The 18,933-nt window shown below is 41.7% G+C and overlaps 3 protein-coding genes across 4 annotated transcripts; all 3 read left to right on the top strand.

The window, feature by feature from the left end:
• The first annotated feature begins 91 nt into the window (after positions 1–91).
• LOC145233416 (uncharacterized) lies at positions 92–1,589 on the top strand. Its single transcript, XM_080098137.1, has 2 exons — positions 92–414; positions 769–1,589. Exons 1-2 carry the CDS (start codon positions 264–266, stop codon positions 1,350–1,352), a joined length of 735 nt encoding a protein of 244 aa, XP_079954263.1. The 5' UTR covers positions 92–263; the 3' UTR covers positions 1,353–1,589.
• A 2-nt stretch (positions 1,590–1,591) lies between these two features.
• Positions 1,592–7,958, top strand: LOC145233414 (putative oxidoreductase YteT). Its single transcript, XM_080098135.1, has 9 exons — positions 1,592–1,823; positions 2,138–2,228; positions 3,846–3,979; positions 4,466–4,630; positions 5,264–5,446; positions 5,816–6,037; positions 6,699–6,800; positions 7,223–7,381; positions 7,606–7,958. The coding sequence occupies exons 1-9, from the start codon at positions 1,638–1,640 to the stop codon at positions 7,741–7,743; spliced, it is 1,380 nt and encodes a 459-aa protein (XP_079954261.1). The 5' UTR covers positions 1,592–1,637; the 3' UTR covers positions 7,744–7,958.
• A 1,957-nt stretch (positions 7,959–9,915) lies between these two features.
• Positions 9,916–17,522, top strand: LOC145233410 (uncharacterized). Of its 2 annotated transcripts, none has more exons than XR_013861087.1 (2): positions 9,916–17,379; positions 17,463–17,522. XR_013861087.1 is itself a non-coding variant. In XM_080098132.1 (2 exons), exon 2 carries the CDS (start codon positions 10,671–10,673, stop codon positions 16,734–16,736), a length of 6,066 nt encoding a protein of 2,021 aa, XP_079954258.1. In that variant the 5' UTR covers positions 9,916–10,449; positions 10,533–10,670; the 3' UTR covers positions 16,737–17,522. The 2 variants fall into 2 exon arrangements, 1 of the variants encoding a protein (XP_079954258.1); XM_080098132.1 differs by having other exon boundaries at positions 9,916–10,449; positions 10,533–17,522.
• The last annotated feature ends 1,411 nt before the right edge of the window (positions 17,523–18,933 follow it).

The following is an 18,933-nucleotide window of genomic DNA, read 5'->3' as shown; positions in this document are numbered from 1 at the left end:
TTCCCTATTTTGACGTAGAAAATGATCAGTTTCATGTGTTTTTGCGAACAGGTAAAAACAAAACCCTAAAAAACTTGGATTACCACCGTTATATTTTACAAGCACATTGTTTTTTAGGGCTAAGGAATGTTGACGTAAAACCAAAAGCAAACAAATGACTAAACCATGACATCATATTCCAATAAATATTCTTGAGTCACCACGTTCCGAATTCCACGTCGGTTTGTTTTTCGTGGAGTTGGTTGCGTATTTTGTTTGCTAAGATGGTTGAAGAAAGGCTAGAGTTTCAGCTTATATTAATAAACGAGGTGCGTAAAAGGCCTGCACTTTGGGACAACCGCCTCCCGTTCTTCTGTAGCGTGGCGTTACAAACCAAGCAATGGCAAAATGTTGGTACATCGTTGAATATTAGTCGTAAGTGCATGTTTTGTTTCATAGATTTGTGGTTTTAGTTTTGTGCTATGCATAACAACTACCAATTGTGCACACCTAATAATCACACACAAAAATTTTTGTGTCATTTAGAAAACAATAAATCACTTCTAATGCAGAAAGAATAAAATTTAGATGATTAAACTTTTTAGGCCCATTACTTAAATATGCACTCGTTATAAGTTTTTGATTGATAGAATTATTATTGGGTAACTTTTTCTGTACATAAAACATGATTTTCTTGAGTTAAAAAGTAATTAAAATGAGTTAAAAAATTTTTGCTTGGTAAAGGAAAAAACAACACAAACTGGTGTCAGTTAACATTTTCATGTGTAGCTGATGCTGCTTCTCAAACATGGGAGAAGATACGAAAAACCTACGAAAAAAACAGAACTCAAGACAGCTGCTTTCTATCTGGCAAACCGGCAAGGACTCTCGCCAAGCGATGGTTGTTTATGGATTCCCTCAGTTTTTTGGATCCAGTAGTCACTCACGATGTGAACCCTACTTCTTTGTATTCACCAACTGACGCATGCGATTCTGATGTAGTTTTCACTGAAGACGAATATGATCCAAGTTTGCCAAGTGTTAACACAATTTCATTTGGCAGCAGTCCTTGTAATGGGAATTCTGCAATTGAATATGTGCCAAACTCTCCTGAAATTGTGCCAACACCCCCAAATACTCCAGATGTAGAGAAGCTTGGCTCCGTTGTTAAGAACTTACAAGATGCTTCAGACATGCTCAAGAGATTGTTGGATGCTTTGCAAAACCAAGATGACTCCGTTAGGGTTTATGCTGGTCATATTGCATCAGAGTTGAAAAGCATTGCTGATCCAGGAACCCTTGCTCTGGCAAAGTACAAAATTGCAAATGTTCTATACGAGGCAAAAATTTCAACATTGTCAGCCCGAAAATAAAGCAGTGCTCAAAAATGTGCTGTTTTCGTGACAGGTTTTGAAGCACAATTTTTTTGTGTAATGCAATACCAGTGTTGCTCAGTTCTTATTTGTTTCTCTCAAGTCTCATTTGTTGTTCCATTTATTATGTTGACTGTTTTTCTTTTTGGCAGATGTTCTTTTTTACGTGCAATGCTTATTTATTTCTTGCCAGCGATGGTTACTATGTTCTTTATCATTTTTGTTTTTTCTTTCAGATATATAAGTTGTGTGTTACTAGTTTAATCAATTTGGTGAAAAAGTTGAATGGGCACAAAGCAGTCCAAAGAAATCTCTTCATCCAGTGAGAGACAAGAGCAAGTGGGGGATCCTGACAAAGAAACTGTAATGGAAGAACAGAACACGACGGAAAAACAAGTCTCTTGTGTTGTTGTTGGTGCTGGGCAGCGAGGAAGTGGATATGCAACGTATGCGAAAAGTTTTCCAGATCTGGTAAAATGCACTTCCTATGGTCAGAATAGTTGTAAATCATTCGTTTATAACACTAGTACACTACAAATTTGTTTTGTATGACATTGCTAGGACAACTTAACAGCTTAAAAGTTGATTGCATATTGTTAATAAATAGCCTAGGGAATGTAAATCGAAAACATTAGCCTATTGTTTGTTAAGAAAAATGCAATTGCATGTCTCAATCGCATATTTGGATAATCACATATAATTTATAATATGTGTTTTATTTAAATTTGAAAGTTCAGGAAGTTTGACACAGCTTTAAGCAAAGTAAGGACTGTCTTTTTCTCTAGCTCAAAATAGTTGCTGTCGCTGATCCTTCAGAGAGTAACAGTTCTCGTTTTAAAAAGACTCACAACATTGATGACAGCATGGTTTTCTCAGGTAAACTCCTGCATTTTTTGATGTTTGGTTTCGTTAACCGCTCCTCAAGTATCAATTAGCTAACAGGCCGCCCACACCCTCTAAACCAGTGGTTCTCAACCTTTTTGCCTTTGCGGACCCCTTTTGGTACTGTCAAGCTAATCGCGGACCCCTTTGAAGGTTTTGGTATTTTTTTTCTTTTTTATTAAGCAACCCAAAAAGGTGCAGAATATACCAACCACGTTTAGTCCAGGACCAAAATTTCAATCACTTTGACTGGGCTGCAACATCAGAACTCAATAATAAAGAGCCATTGCATTGTGATGTGACGTTGTTTGCCACTGAAAATGTACCTCTGTTGCATCACAATGGGGTTAAAATGTCACAATGCATTTTGGTTCAACAAGTTTCATGCTATTTTAAAATGCTGAGACATATTTTTTAAATAGCGCTTTATCAATATCGTTGTCTGCAAAATTAGGAAGTTGTTGCGGACCCCCTGAAAACGCTTTGCGGACCCCCGATTGAGAGCCACTGCTCTAATATTTGTCCCTCCATGTAATGTTTAGTAGCGGTGTAGCTGCAGCATGTTTACCATCTATCCACTATTTATGCTCACAACTTCGTTGCGCTTTATAACATCTAAATGTTGCACAGATATGTTTGAGATGGTGAACATTTTAGCTCATTTGTTTTGCTATGATTCACCAGCAAAACTTACTCAACTTGATCACCATTTTCAATGCCAACACTGTAGTATAAGGCTTAAAGCAGTGCTTCCCAACCGGGGAGGAATTCCTCCCTATGGAGGAATTTTATGATTTCAGGGGAGGAATTTCATAAAAACTGTAAAAAAACATTTTCAGATTGGAAATTTTTCAGAATATTTTTGTAAAGACATTAGGGATTTCCATTATAATTTGTATGCAGTTCACATTTGGTTGTAACGGATTCTGAAATAGACATCCCTAATTGTAAGGTCTACTTGTATATACGGCCGCATGCTACGTTTCAGGCGCCTAAATTATACGATTATTGTCATAACAAAGTCTATTGTTTTAACATTTTTGTTTTTTGACAATCTGGCTGTTGCTTAGTTGCTTAAAAACTGAACAGTTTACAGTTGGTAAACAGTATGTGTAATGAAACTATATTATTAGTTACATATCATTTTGTGTCTTGTGTGGATATTAGCTGTAGCCTAAGTGCACTGTCATGAACTGCGCTGCATATACAACTACTTTCAGAGCGCAAACAAGAGCAAATTTCATTGAGTTGTAATGTGAAATAAATTGATATTTTAAATTGCTGTTTTTTCCGTCTTATGGGGAGGAATAAATAGTTCGAAAATGGGCGAAGGGAGGAATGCAGCAAAAAAGGTTGGGAACCACTGGCTTAAAGGAATGGGCCGACCCCACCCTCTACTATAAGTCCTTCACTATGTAATGCTTTGTACTAGTAACAGTGTGGCTGCAGTGTGTCTCACATCTATCCAACATTGTGCCCTCAACTTTCCCAATGTTGCTCAGCTGTTTTTGGCTGGTGAAAATTTCAGTACAATTTTACTGCTACAATTTGTTGCACTGGCAAAATAAATTTAACTCAATCATTGTTTTCAATTTCATCACTGTTTTTTAGGCTGGAAGGAGCTAGCAACCATGGACAAGATGGCAGATTTTGCTTGCATTTGTACTCCTGATAGGGTTCATAAGGATGCTGCTATGGCGTTTATCAAAAAGGGTTACCACATTTTGCTGGAAAAGCCAATGGCGGTATGATATGTCTTAAAATATTAGCATAATGTTTAACTGTTTTTTTTGGTTATAGGTGTTTTTATTCACTATCTGACACTTTTCTACGAAAATAAAACGTTTATTGTGTGCAAAAGTCACTAAATCGTTAATCTAATTGTGTTTACAACGCTGATGGTTTCAATGTCTCCTCTGCTATTTAAAAACGTTAATTTAATTTTTTTAGTCAAGTGAAATCCGACATGTTGAATCAAGTAAAAGTTACCAACCTTTTTAATGCATAAACTTATCTGAAATTTTGTGGTTATTCATTACTCTTTCATAGACCAGTCGCAAGCAAAGAATTTTTTGTGTGTTTGTAATAAACTGCACAGGTCAAAAAAATCTGAATCCTTGGATTGAAAGAATTCTCACTTCTTGAACCCTAACTCTAAATGCCCTGCTGGATGTCTTTGGTGTATATTTGGCAACGTCATGTAAAAGTAAAAATAAATATTCTGTTTACAGACCTCAGAAGAAGATTGTACTGAGATTTGTGAGGCCTGCAAAGAACACAACGTTATGCTCTGTGTCTGTCACGTGCTTCGATATTATCCACCTAATCTCAAAATAAAGGAACTGATTGAGTCTGGTATTATTGGAGATGTGGTCACAATACAACACCTGGAACCTGTAGGTTTATTTATTTCTAAACTGTGTCATGCCTTGTTACTATCCGCTAAAGCTTTACATGCCATTCTCAGCAGTTTAACATATTGGTGCAATTAAATATTGGAGATGTTCCAAATATATGGTGATAAACCATTATATTTTTCCAGACTTATTCAAGACCTATAATAAGCTATAAGCTATCATTAAAGACCTATAAATTTGCCATAATCGCTGGTCTGTGTGAATGTTTAAGAGATAGATTTCAGTAATGAAAATGTGTTCATTTAATCATAAACCATAACCGCCAAAGAACTTGTGTTTACAGAATACATCATGCAGACGTTTCAACAATCTCTGTTGGTTGTCATCATCAGTGCAGATCGAAACTGTGATTAAACTGGGATTGTTAAAATGTCTGCATGATGTATCGTAAATACACAAGTTCTTTGGCAGTTATGTTTGAGATTGACTTACTCTTCATGTCCGTGTATAGTGTTCCTGAATATATGTTCATTTTGGCTGTTAATAACTGTTTGCTCTTAATTTTTTTCCTACCACATTTTTTGCATTTGTTTTTAAATGACTTTTGGTATAAACACCAGATTGAGAGCGACTGTTATGAAATCATGTATTCATGCTGTATATTTTGAACAGGTTGGATTTTTTCATTTTGCTCACTCTTATGTTCGTGGGAATTGGAGAAACACTGAGCAGAGCTCGTTTTCACTGTTGGCAAAATCTTGTCACGATATCGATCTCATTTGCTCGTGGATGCCTACGCAATGCAAACGGGTGTCTTCGTTTGGATCGTTGAATCATTTTAAACCAGAAAACAAGGTCTCAACTTCTTGCACCAGTTATATTCAACTGTTAAAAAGCCCTGTGTGTAACCTGAAAGCCTGAGGTCGCCATCTAGTGGCTCGGGAACTGCATGCAACCCTTTTTGAAACTTGTGCATTTCTTAACTTAATGGAAATTGCTACCATATATACTAAATCAAAAAATTGTAAGACCATTTTTGACATTGTGGCTCTGGTAATATATTTTGTATATTTGATTCTGTAAGAAATTATCCCTTCTTGTTTTCAAGGTTATATCCTCTGACTTAAAATGTTTCTTTGGGTTGATTTAACTAACTAAATATTTTTGAAACCTAAGTGTGACAAAAGATCCCAAAATCTAAATCACATTTTATACTGATCAAAGCCTAAAGATGCTGGAAACAGATGTACGGATTGCAGTGTGGAAAGTACTTGCCCTTATTCGGCTGTAAAAATCTACTTGGACAGAGCAAAGAGGGGCAATTTTAAGTGGCCCGTCTCCATTGTTACTGATGTCGAGGATTTGGAAGTTTTAAAAGAGAAGTTACAAACTGGACCGTATGGCAGATGTGTGTATGAATGTGACAATGACGTCTGTGATAATCAGGTAAATTTTTGTTATGGTTCTCAAAAAAACACACAGTTATTTTTAGGGATGTGCCAAAACTGCAATAGTTCTGTTTGGCCGAGCACCGAGCACCTCACTTTAATGCTCGGTGCTCGGCCGAGCACGCTCGGTGCATTATGACGTCACAAAAATCCCCTTTCTAAGTTTTAGCTCTATAAGGTCTCTTACGTCAGTGTTTTATTAAGCTGTACATGCCCATAAAGTAGGCATTTTTCCACCATCGAGTACATTTGAAAAATCATTCGTTTTTGTTCATAGACACCCTTAAGGACACTAGTTGTATGTTAGCAGGGCATTATTATGCAAATTTAACGCTCGGGTCAGTTTGTGCAACTGCTCGGCCGAGCACCGAGCATCAAAAACAGCGATGCTCGGTACCGAGTACTCGGGTAATGGCTCGGCTCGGCCCATCCCTAGTTATTTTAACATCGTGGGGTCGAATCCCACCACAGGCATGATTTTTTTTTGTGCCTTGCCATATGGTGGTAAATGCTTGGTGACTGGCTGATTCGGTATAACGCCCTCAAAGGCCCGGCGTACTATGATTTCTATATGAGTGGCTGTGATCGCTGGTCTGCATCTGCTCTTGAGGGCTGGTCCCAACTATTCATTTATGTCTGAATTGTTTTAACATTATTAGGTTGTAAACATGGAATTCGAAGGTGGAAAGACCGCTTCTTTTACTATGATTGCGTTTACCGAAAGTGTGTGCGCTCGACAAACAAAAGTATTTGGGACTCTGGTAAGTTTTTTTGTTTTATCCAGGATGGTTGGTCAATGTCTGACTGCGTTCAGCTCATAATGAGTCCACCGTCGAGTTGCATGTTTTATTTCAAGTTCGTAAAATTTTGTGATATCAATTTAGTTGAACCCAGCAGGTTTCTGTGGGTTTGAGCATATTGCTAAAATTTCTTGCCCAGGAAACGCAGGATTATAACCAGTGGTGGGATTCAGCCGGTTCGCATCGGTTCTATAGAACCATCTCGCAAAATTTTATGAGATCAGCGAACCGGTTAGCATTACTGGTTACTGTCAATAGACATTTGTAACAGAACCAGAAAAAAAATATGAATCCCACCACTGATTAAAACACACTGATATTTTGTTTGCTGTCAATCTTTTTTATTATGTTGGTACTTGATTGTGTGCTTTTACTTTTTACAGGGTGAATTAACCTACAACGGTGACATAGAGGTTGATCATTTTGATTTTCTGTCTAAACAAAGGAAAACATATTATTGTACATCCAATGCTACTGCAGGTTTGGGAGGGCATGGAGGGGCTGACTTCCATTTGGTGCAAAACTTCATCAAAGCTGTAGCAGTAAGCTATCATTCAATTCAGATTCTTGACTTAATAGCAGTGGTGGGATTCTGATCAGCGAACCGGTTAGCATTACTGGTTACTGTCAATGGACTTTTTTGTAAAAGAACCGGCTGAAAAATATGACTTTTGTGATAAAACTGGCTGACAAAAATTTGAATCCCACCACTGCTTAATAGGTCAAATGTTATTGTATTCTTATTGCCTTGTTTTGTCCAATTTAGGAGAACGACCCTTCGTATATAAAATCAGGAATAGATGAAACTCTTGAAAGTCATAGAATTGTGTTTGCTGCTGAACAATCGCGATTATCAGGGAAAACTTACCAAAGGACTGATGATGGAAAATGGGTTGTTTCCTAATTCATTTCTAGATGTTTAAATTGAGATTTTTAATTGTCTTTGTAAAAGTTTCAATTATTGCTGTACTAGATGTATACTTGTAAATACACTCTTTGCACTATGTATAATTCCGAATCACGCCCCACTTGTGTAATATTGCATCAGATACTTTTTATACTTACTTATGAAATAAATTGTTTACATTATTGGTCTCAGGGACTGTAACGGACGACTTGTTTTGTACAAACTACAGGTGGATATTCTATTTGCATTGTTAGTTTATACACACCACAATCAACTATTGTGCTACACACTATTTTTGGGGTAGAGCAGGGGTGTCCAAAGTGCGGCCCGCGGGCCAAATGCGGCCCCCTGCGGCATTTCGCGTGGTACGCGGCTGTTTTTTCAAGTTGTGTTTCGCATGTAACGCCGTAGTTTGGATTACGTTTTTGGGTTTTGCCGACTTGCCACTTCACGCAAAAGCCGTCCATGGGATTTGATTCACCGGTAAAAAAGGAAGTGTAGCCTACATGGTGCTGACGCAACAAAATCCCACAATTTCCTTAAATCCCACAATTTCCTTAAATCCCGTATATTTGTATTCTGATTCTAAAAAATGTTGGCCCGAGGGCGTCTTTACCTGATAAAAATTGGCCCTCATCAAAAAAAGTTGGGATACCTCTGCGGTAGAGTGTATGTGTAATGCTCTTAAGGTTGTCATGGGGCCTTAAAGCAGGGTTTTATGTTCAGTTGTGCTTTTTCGGGTTCAGGCTTGCTTGTATCGCTGCCCAAAGCAGAGTCCAACGCAGCCATACCAAAGGTGTAGCAATCATGGGCGTCCGCAGCGGGGGGCAAGAGGGGGCGCGTCGAAAGTTGGGAACTTATGTGGAAATCAGACGGCAACTCGAACCCAACCCCAAAAGCCCGACCTAATTAACGTAAGGGCTACCGTATCTGCGTGGGTAAAGTTCCGGACGGTTTTAATACCTATATCTTTGGCGACACCTAAGTTCCGTTACAATGCATTGTATATAGCATATTGTTACACGTTACCAAACCCCCAAAGTGCTATTTTTTTCGTAAAATTTCACCACTATGAGAGAAAAAGGCGCATGTTTTGATTCAAAATAAATTACAAAACAAAAAGTTTTACAAAATTCGGTCTTTTTAACAAAATATTGTTAGCTTTTCAAGACGCGTAGTGGCATGAATATACGCGGTAGAGTGCATCGTACATCAATATTAGCACAGACAACAGATATAATGTAAGAATTGTGAAAATTAGCATTGTAGATTGTGCTACTTGTCGTTAAAATCTCGGACATTAGGCGTGTTTATAAAAATTATTTCGGATTTGCATTTGATGCCCTAATTCTGGACATGTACAGGAAATTCCGAACGTCTGGTAACCCTAAATTAACGCCTATGTGGGAAAGTTGTTCAGTTTTAATGGTTTCATCGATTTTTCAGGTAATCCCCTCTCATTATCCTTTGAATCAAACAAAAGCTCTAATGCAGGGGTGTCCAACTCGAACACACCGCCGTGCCAATTTTGGTTTCAAAATATACTCGCGTGCCAGCCTTTGGTACTTTTTCCAAACCATGTCTTAAGCGTCTTAACGGCACGGGCTCAATCCAAATATTTGGCCAATATGTAGAACCCTATTAAACGGTTAGAAAAAAATGGGGCACTGGAGTACTTTGTGTGCGTCAAAAACTTATCTTTGTTCAAGTTACGTCGGTTTAAAATGTTTTTCCAACTAAACACAAATGCGTTTGTAATCACGTAATTAATTGAACAGACATCGGTTGAAACGCAACAATTACAATCGTTTCGAAATAAACGGGCATTTTATTGCGACATAAACATGGCACGTTCACTAACGTTTTAGTATTATGTGGCGCAATAACTTTCTGAAATAAAAATATTTATAATTTTTTGTTAATAAATTTCATGGGCCAACATTAAACAATGCAAGGGGTTTATAGCCGCTTTTAGGTATCGGCGCTATTGATCAAAAGTCGCACCCCTGGCATTTTTTGAAGCTCTACGCCTATGGAGGCTTTAAATTTTGTCAAAAACGAACAATTTAATCTTTACAGAGGTTAGAATAAAGACCAAGAAGAATCAATAGAAACAAATTTAATTGAGTGACAAATGTTTACTATCTGAATGTGCAAAAGCTCGCGTGCCATTTTTAAATGCTCTGTGTAAGATTTCTTGCCTCTAGCGGCGCAAACTGTTATGTACGGGTGCCAGGGAGATCGTCCTGGCATTGCTATTGTCACAACAATGACTTTGTGACGTAAAATCCATTGTGGTGCGAGACCGCATGGTTATTAGTTTATTAGTGTCTGTGATGTGCTGAACGCATGAAAGTGAGTTGTGATAGCTAAGTAACGTATTTCTGATTCTGTTTGAAACAGAAAGTATATTGTAAATGTGCAAAAGTTGTACCTAAGTGAACTGAACCTGTGAACTTTGCGCTGAGCATTGGATTATTGTGACCCGATTAATTTACTGTGGGCAAGATTCGGCCTGCATCGATCTGTGCGACGAAGTGACTCGGTTGCATTGCTGTATGCCGGTATGTTTTAATGTAGTGGCCTGTATCTTGGTGTGTTTTTATGTGTTTTACTGATTACGACTTACGATATTTACAGTGTGAAAACCGTAATCTGTGATTTCCAACTGGGAAGTCTTATGCCTGGACCGATCAAAGTTTGGTACGTTATTTTGTTTCTCTCCTGTAAATGCGTTTTGTCGTTGTTCCTCGTTCTGACTTTTACTAGTGTTGTTATGTTTGCAGAAAACCGCGTTTATTGCGCGCGTCATTCATCTTGGTCGAAATAAAATTCTGTTGCTCGCACTGGTAGCTTGTCCAGGCGCTGCACTGAAGGTGCGACGCTACATCGTTTTCAAACTGATCAACGTGTCTTAACCAACAATGGATCCGGATGATGAAGTTATTGTTGCCGCTCACAGAAGTCTCATGGCTAAATATGTCAGAGCTGAAAGTCTGTTACTTAAACCTACCGACGCGCCTGTCGTTGAACAATTCCTTCCCGAAGTCGAAAAGGACTTTCAAAGAGTAATGTCACTGTGCGAAACAATGTCCGACGGGGACATTGTCCCAGGTAGCCGCACAAGAAAGATAGATTATATTCGAGACAAGATCGAGTTCGACGAGCGTATGGAACAATGGCTGTGTGATGTGCGGCAAAAAACTCCAGTTTCCAATGCATCTCTACCGCCATTAGTGGACAGTCCCTTTATCGTAGACGATCAAAAGAGTATAGGCTCTACGACCAGCTCCATGCGTAGCTTGAGGTTGAAAGAAAGTCAAGTTAAACTTCGGATTGCCCAAGTGACCCGGCGACAGGACGAGGAACGCAAGCAAGAGGAGGCGGCTAGAAGGAAATTAAAACAGGAACTGGCGGACCGCGAGGCAAAAGCAAAGCAAGATTTGGCCGACCACGAGGCAAAAGCAAAGCAAGATTTGGCCGACCGCGAGGCAAAAGCAAAGCAAGATTTGGCCGAGTTTGCGGACCGCGAGGCAGAACTTGAGCGAGAGTTAGCAGACCGAGAGTCGCAACGAAAGTTGGAACTTGCTGAAACTGAAGCTAGAGCTTGGGAGGATGCGTCTGTAGCTGAATCCATTTGTGGTAAGCAACATCCTGGATTTTCTGGCTCGACAACAGTGCCTTTGCCGAGTAGCCCACTGGACAGCCCTGTGCATACCTACATTGACTACAAAGCGCAACCGACAGCACTTTGTAAGAATAATGCGCAAGACCAGCGATATACCGAACGCGACACTTTCGTCCAGAAATACGTTAAAGAAGAAGCAATTCCGCCTTATCAATGCCGCGCACATGAGCCGACACAACTTAAATTTGATTCCTATCAGGCGCCCCCCAAACCACTCGAAACTCGAGCGCCCCGTGCTAGCCACAACCGATACCTGGAGGTTGGTGAACGTTTTCTCCCGAAACCGATTGTAGAAAAGTTTAAAGGTGACCCCATGGACTATTGGAGCTTTATCAACCGTTACCAACTGCATATTGCGGATAAGGTTGAATCGTTCGACCTGAAGCTAATTTATTTGTTGCAACATTGCGAAGAGCGTGTATACGAACATATGAAGCATCATTCTGCGTGTGAAAGCCCTCGAGAGGGTTACGAAATGGCTCGACGCGAATTATACGAAAGGTACGGGCAGCCCCATATAATAGCTCGGCGCTGCGAGAATTTGCTACAGGATGTCCCGAGACTAACTTCAAATGACCCAGTCGGTCTCGAGAAACTGGCCGTACTACTCCGAAATTGCTGTGCTTCCCTGGAAAAAATGGTTGGTACGTCCATTGTAGACTCGGTGGGATTCATTTCCTCGATTGCTTACAAACTGCCACTTAAGATGCGGGAAAAATGGGTCTCTGAATCGTTGCGTGTTCAGGATAGAACAAATAATGTGGCGAGATTTGCTGACTTCGCAAAGTTTGTCATAGAGCAAAGCCGAGAAGCTAATTCGGTTTTTGGAAAGTGCTTGTTTTCTTCTCCTGTGGAAAAGGCTGACACGGCTGCACCCAGAAGACAGAAAGTATTTGCGTATAACGTAAACGTATCAGCTCCGGAGAGTGCCGCCGCAGCTGATTTCTCACGTCTGTGCACACTTTGCAAAAGGCCTCATCGAATCGACGAGTGTACACAATTTAAACGTAAATCGTACGAGGAGCGAAGAAAGTTTGCAAGAATCAAAGGGCTGTGTTACAAATGTTTGTCTCCTGGGCATTCGGTACGCGATTGTAAAGCTGAGACTAACTGCGACGAGGAAGGTTGCGACAGTGCCTATCATCACACTTTACTTCACAACCCGAAGTGGATAAGCAAACCCACAGATTCCGAGGAAGAGAGAAACGGCAATGTGGGCGAATTTCACAATGACTGCATGAATTCCGTCATCAACAGAGAAAATGGTTTGGCACGGAGACCGTCCGCTTACCTGGATATACTTCCTGTTCAAGTACGATGTGGACACAAGCTGGTGAATACATACGCCTTGATTGACTCAGGTTCTAATATGACATTTTGCGAACGTCAGTTGGCAGAGAAATTGGGTGCTAAAACAACTGCGAATGGCGTGCACTTTAAGCTAAACACATTAACCACGGATCAGCCTGTAGCCGTTGATACTACTTCTGTGTCACTATTTATTTCACCGCTAAAGGGGGGACAAGAGCTGAAACTCCCTGATGTTGTATTGGTTGATAGGATCCCCGCCAACCCTAGCCGGGTACCAGAAGCTAAAAGGCTGGAAAAGTACGAATATTTGCGCGGTGTCGACTTGCCACAAATAGAGGGTGGCGCTGTAACATTGCTGATTGGGAACGATAATGCGATCGCACACAGGTGCCTGGAGAGCCGCTTTGCGCCCAATCCACGCGAAACCCCAGATGCGGTTAGGACGCCACTGGGATGGCTATTGAAGGGCCCTTCTCTGGAGACACAAGCGTATGTGGAGGAAGAATCCAGCTTCTACTTGACGGCGTTTTCCTCAGATGTTGAAGCTGACTGTTTAGGAAACGTACTTATTAACGATGAAGGAAGCTCGTTCCCATCGCTAGAAGACGATATCGGCGATGTTGAATCTCTGATGCAATGGCTGCGCAGTCACGAGGAGGTTTCTAATTTTGGGATGAAATACTCGAGGGAGGATGTAGTCGCCTACGATATGATGACGCGACTGGTAGAACGCGTCAACGGGCATTATCAGCTGCCACTTCCGTGGAAGAATGACAGTGAGGTTCTCCCAGACAGCTTGCCAATGGCCAGTGGGCGCTTGGAAGGCCTAAAGAAGCGCCTGTTGCGGAATTCTGCGATGCGCGATAAGTACATCGAGAATATGGCCACCCTGTTAGAAAAGGGTTATGCAGAACGAATTCCTGAAGACCAAGTTGGTACGAAGAATAGAGTATGGTACCTCCCACACCACCCAGTCGTCAACCCAAAGAAACCTGAAAAGGTCAGAATCGTTTTCGACTGTGCCGCGAAGTGCTCGGGTCAATCAATTAACGACAAGCTAATGAAGGGACCCGACTTGGTAAACAACCTTGTTGGCGTTTTGGCGAGGTTCCGAAAGGATCGTGTTGCAGTTGTCGCGGATATAGAGGCCATGTTCCACCAGGTGTCGGTCGCTCCCCGTGATCGCGACGCTTTAAGGTTCTTATGGTGGCCAGGAGGAGACATGTCAAAGGTGGCTACTCCGCACAGGATGAATGTACATTTGTTCGGTGCCCGCTCTTCCCCCAGCTGCGCTACGTTTTGTTTACGTGAAACTGCAAGGGAGCACGGAAAGTTCTTCGACCCCAGAGTTGCTGATGCTGTGAGATACAACTTCTATGTCGACGATTGCCTCGCGACAGCCCCTTGCGACTCAAGCGCCGTTAAGTTAGTGAAAGACTTAAAAGGCTTGCTCGCCTTGGGTGGATTCAAATTGACGAAGTGGGTTTCCACCAGCGACGCAGTCATGGAATCCGTTCCAGTCCAAGAAAGAGGCAAGGCATGCCAAAACGTTTCTTTAGGGGATTGCGTGCAGCAACGTGTGTTGGGAATAAACTGGGACGTGAATGAAGATGAGTTTCAATTTAGCGTCGACCTGCCCGCTAAACCGCTGACCCGACGAGGTATGCTCTCGGTAACTAATTCCCTTTTTGACCCCCTGGGATTCGTGGCACCTGTCGTTCTGGAGGCCCGATTGATGTACCGCAATCTGTGCCAGAAGAAGTTGGACTGGGACGAGGAAGTTGGTGGAGCTGACTTGACAAAATGGAGAAAATGGTGCGGCAGCTTGGAACGTTTGCGCGCTGTCCGGATTCCCCGATGTTTTAGGCCTAAAACAACGAACGAGATAACAGGCCAACAATTGCATTTCTTTGCTGATGCCTCTACAGTTGCAAGAGGATGTGTGTGCTACCTACGGACAACGATGGAAGACGGCAGTGCACACTGCAGTTTTGTAATGGGAAGGTCGCTCTTGTCAGGTTCTGGAAAGCACACGATCCCTCGTTTGGAGTTGGAGGCGGCGCTGGATGCTGTCAAGCTTTCCAGGACAGTCAAGAAGGAGCTGTGTATGGAAAACTGCCTTTGTGTTTTTTGGAGTGATTCTACTATTGTTCTTTACAGTCTCTTTGCAGACAGCAAAAACTTTCCGGTATTTTCTCGAAACAGGCTTTCGCAGATTGAGAAATTTACGTGCGTACATGATTGGAGACACGTCCCTACCGCTTCGAACCCAGCAGACCAAGCCTCACGCGGCATGGCGGCCGACGCCTTCGTTGGGTCGAAATTATGGCAAAACGGGCCAGACTTCCTGCGATTTCCCCCGGATCAGTGGCCCAAGGGATTTGCTAAACCCGAAGTACCGGGGGGAATCTACAGCAGCTTTGATTTAAAAGAAGCAACTAACGTGTTTCTTTCAATCAGCGACTGCTCACCGACCGATAAGCTGATCAACCACTTTTCGTCGCTCTACCGTCTTAAAATCGCCACTGGATGGCTCTTGCGCGTCCGAGGATATCTTCACAAAAAGACTAAAGGGGAAACCGCTACGCTTTCTCGCTCGCCAATCACCGTAATTGAGCTACAGGACGCTGAAAAGGCACTCGTACAATACAACCAGCGGCAAGAATTCCCAAATTGGACTAAAGGAGACCTTCCCTCGCACCAAAATAAGACGTCTCAGATCTACAAGCTAAATCCCATCATGGTAGACGGCGTGTTGCGAGTAGGAGGAAGACTGGAAAACTGTTGCCTGGATTACGAGGCTAAACATCCCGCCATTATCCCACACCAATCTCACTTTACCGATCTGCTAATTGAACACTACCACAGCAAGAAAGCGGGACACTCAGGTGTCAACCATACAATGAACCTGTTATGTCAGCGCTACTGGGTTGTTAACGCGCGAGTTGCAATCCGTCGTGCCTTGCGAAAATGTCAACTTTGCCGACGACGTGATGCCAACCCAGGATCGCAGCAAATGGCCGATCTGCCGTCGGCCAGACTACAATTAAATGAGGCCCCTTTCACCCACACTGGGGTGGACTACTTTGGACCTTTCACAATTAAGATACGCCGAAGTGAAGTGAAACGCTATGGGTGCCTTTTTACGTGTATGACCAGTCGCGCCATCCACCTGGAAGTTTCCCCCGACCTTTCGACAGATGCTTTCATTAACGCTATGCGACGCTTCATTGCACGTCGCGGACCAATCAAGCACATGTATTCAGATAACGGGACAAACTTTGTCGGAGCGGAACGAGTTCTCCGAGAGTCCGTCGATGAATGGAACCAACAGCAAATACACAACTACTTAAGACAAAAGGCGGTAACTTGGCACTTTAATCCTCCTAGTGCCAGTCATTTTGGAGGTGCTTGGGAAAGGATGGTCAGATCTGTCCGCCGCATATTGATGACGCTGCTTCCAGACAAACCACTCGACGACGATTTGCTACACACTTTATTCCTTGAGGTTGAAGATATTGTGAACTCGAGGCCCCTGACTCAAGTTCAATTAGAAGTAGGAGAGGAATTACCACTTACTCCTAACCATTTGCTGAAGCTAAAGCCAACGGTCGGTTTGCCGCCAGTGAATACTTCGAAGACCGACTGCTACGCGAGACGCCGGTTTCGTGCTGTTCAGTACCTTGCTGACGAGTTCTGGCGTCGTTGGATGCAAGAATACCCTCGGACGGTCATCGCCAGACAGAAGTGGCATGAACGTAAGAAGAATTTTGCCGTTAACGACATTGTGCTGTTGGTAGACGATTCGACCCCGAGGGGGCGCTGGCCTATGGGCCGAGTTCTTAACATATTCCACGACAAAAACGGAATTGTCCGAAGCGTTGAAGTAAAGACTTCCAGCGGAGTTCTGAAGAGACCTGTTGCAAAGCTGTGCGTTATCGTTCCTGCCGAGACTGGGGGCGACGAAGAAGAAACAGAGCCAAGGATGTAGAAAATTTGGACTGTCATGAACGTTTATTTCGAGCGCGTCGGAGCCTAATGAGGCGCAAATCTTTTAATTGTTGTAAAAAATTGTAAACGCATTAACTGTAGCGTTTCCCATTTTGGTGGGGGAGGATGTAAGATTTCTTGCCTCTAGCGGCGCAAACTGTTATGTACGGGTGCCAGGGAGATCGTCCTGGCATTGCTATTGTCACAACAATGACTTTGTGACGTAAAACCCATTGTGGTGCGAGACCGCATGGTTATTAGTTTATTAGTGTCTGTGATGTGCTGAACGCATGAAAGTGAGTTGTGATAGCTAAGTAACGTATTTCTGATTCTGTTTGAAACAGAAAGTATATTGTAAATGTGCAAAAGTTGTACCTAAGTGAACTGAACCTGTGAACTTTGCGCTGAGCATTGGATTATTGTGACCCGATTAATTTACTGTGGGCAAGATTCGGCCTGCATCGATCTGTGCGACGAAGTGACTCGGTTGCATTGCTGTATGCCGGTATGTTTTAATGTAGTGGCCTGTATCTTGGTGTGTTTTTATGTGTTTTACTGATTACGACTTACGATATTTACAGTGTGAAAACCGTAATCTGTGATTTCCAACTGGGAAGTCTTATGCCTGGACCGATCAAAGTTTGGTACGTTATTTTGTTTCTCTCCTGTAAATGCGTTTTGTCGTTGTTCCTCGTTCTGACTTTTACTAGTGTTGTTATGTTTGCAGAAAACCGCGTTTATTGCGCGCGTCATTCATCTTGGTCGAAATAAAATTCTGTTGCTCGCACTGGTAGCTTGTCCAGGCGCTGCACTGAAGGTGCGACGCTACACTCTGCGTGCCACTTTTGTGCTCTAATGCTCTAATGCAGTGGTTCCCAACCGGGGAGGAATTCCCCCCTAGGGAGGAATTTTATGATTTCAGGGGAGGAATTTCTAAAAACTGTAAAAAAATTACATTGAAAATGTTACAGAATATTTGTAAAGGATTCTAAAATGGACATTCCTAATTATAAAGCCTATTTCAAATTGCTATAATTTTTTATGTTATATTTGTTTTTCGTCCTTATGGGGAGGAATGAATAGTTCGAAAATGGGCAAAGGGAGGAATGTGGCAAAAAAGGTTGGGAACCACTGTTATAATGTCTGTAATCAATAACCTTTCTTTCTTAACAATCACGACTTTGTAATGAATTTTCTTCTGCCTTTTTCGTCTGTAAACAGACAAAAAAGAGATGTGAACGTTATATATATATATATGGCATTTGTTTTACAATTTGTGTCATAAAATCCAACTTTCAAGAAAATATTTGCTCTGGTTTCTCAACTGTCGTGTGAATCTTACTTCATGCACCCAACGCAATTATGAAACCGTAAACTAGGAACGAACAGAATTAAAACACAGAAGCGCACGTCGCCATTTCTACAGACATGTGTCTAGAGATTTAATAAATGACACGAATTCACACTTGAAGTCGTCCGTTTTAGTGGATTGATCGATTTTTTGCTGATCGTTCTCAAGTATGTCTTTACTTTGCGTCGATTGCTCATTATTGGTAATAAATTTTGAAGAGTTGCCCTTTAGCCTAGTTTTGTTGAGTTGCCCTTTAGCCTAAAAAATCAATTTTTTTTAGCTTAGTAGTGGGATTTCGGTTCTATTACAAAAGTCATATTTTTCAGTCAGTTCTGATACAAATAGTCCATCGCCTGCAACCAGTATAATGCTAACCCGTTCGCACAACTCATAAAATTTTGAGAAACGGTTCTAACCGATGCGAACCGGCTAAATCCCACCACTGCTTTAGCTGTATTTCCCTTCTTAACGTTCAACAGTACACATACATTGTCTTTATAACCTATATACCTTAAAATTCATCGTATTTGCCACTTAATACAATACAGCAATGATACATCATGAAATGCCACAATTTAAGCTCAAACGGAGGTTTTTGGTTGGAGTTTTAGCCGGGTTTGCGCTTCAGTTAAAAAAACGTGTTTGATTTTGGCCTGAATGAAGCTTAATTTATGTCGTATATTCCGGTTGGTGTACTTTCGGGTTCGGGCCGGGTGAAGACCAGTTTTGGTTCATATAAAGCAGCCATAACGGCACACTCATACGTAAATCACATTAATTCATGCTTTATCCCGTATAGCTTCTGATGGTTAGAGTATTGAGTTTATTTCGCTTGTTGAAAGAATAC

Source organism: Phallusia mammillata, chromosome 6, assembly GCF_965637545.1.
Source record: "Phallusia mammillata chromosome 6, kaPhaMamm4.hap1.1, whole genome shotgun sequence".
Lineage (NCBI taxonomy): Eukaryota > Metazoa > Chordata > Ascidiacea > Phlebobranchia > Ascidiidae > Phallusia > Phallusia mammillata.
The sequence above is the reverse complement of the archived record's forward strand: the minus strand, read 5'-3'. Positions and strand labels throughout refer to the sequence as shown.

Coding starts and splice junctions, on each gene's coding strand:
- LOC145233416 (XM_080098137.1), top strand. CDS start 264: ATGGTTGAAGAAAGGCTAGAGTTTCAGCTTATATTAATAAACGAGGTG. Junction 415..768: donor TACATCGTTGAATATTAGTC/GTAAGTGCATGT, acceptor TTTCATGTGTAG/CTGATGCTGCTTCTCAAACA.
- LOC145233414 (XM_080098135.1), top strand. CDS start 1,638: ATGGGCACAAAGCAGTCCAAAGAAATCTCTTCATCCAGTGAGAGACAA. Junction 3,980..4,465: donor TGCTGGAAAAGCCAATGGCG/GTATGATATGTC, acceptor TTCTGTTTACAG/ACCTCAGAAGAAGATTGTAC. Junction 5,447..5,815: donor ATTTTAAACCAGAAAACAAG/GTCTCAACTTCT, acceptor TACTGATCAAAG/CCTAAAGATGCTGGAAACAG.
- LOC145233410 (XM_080098132.1), top strand. CDS start 10,671: ATGGATCCGGATGATGAAGTTATTGTTGCCGCTCACAGAAGTCTCATG.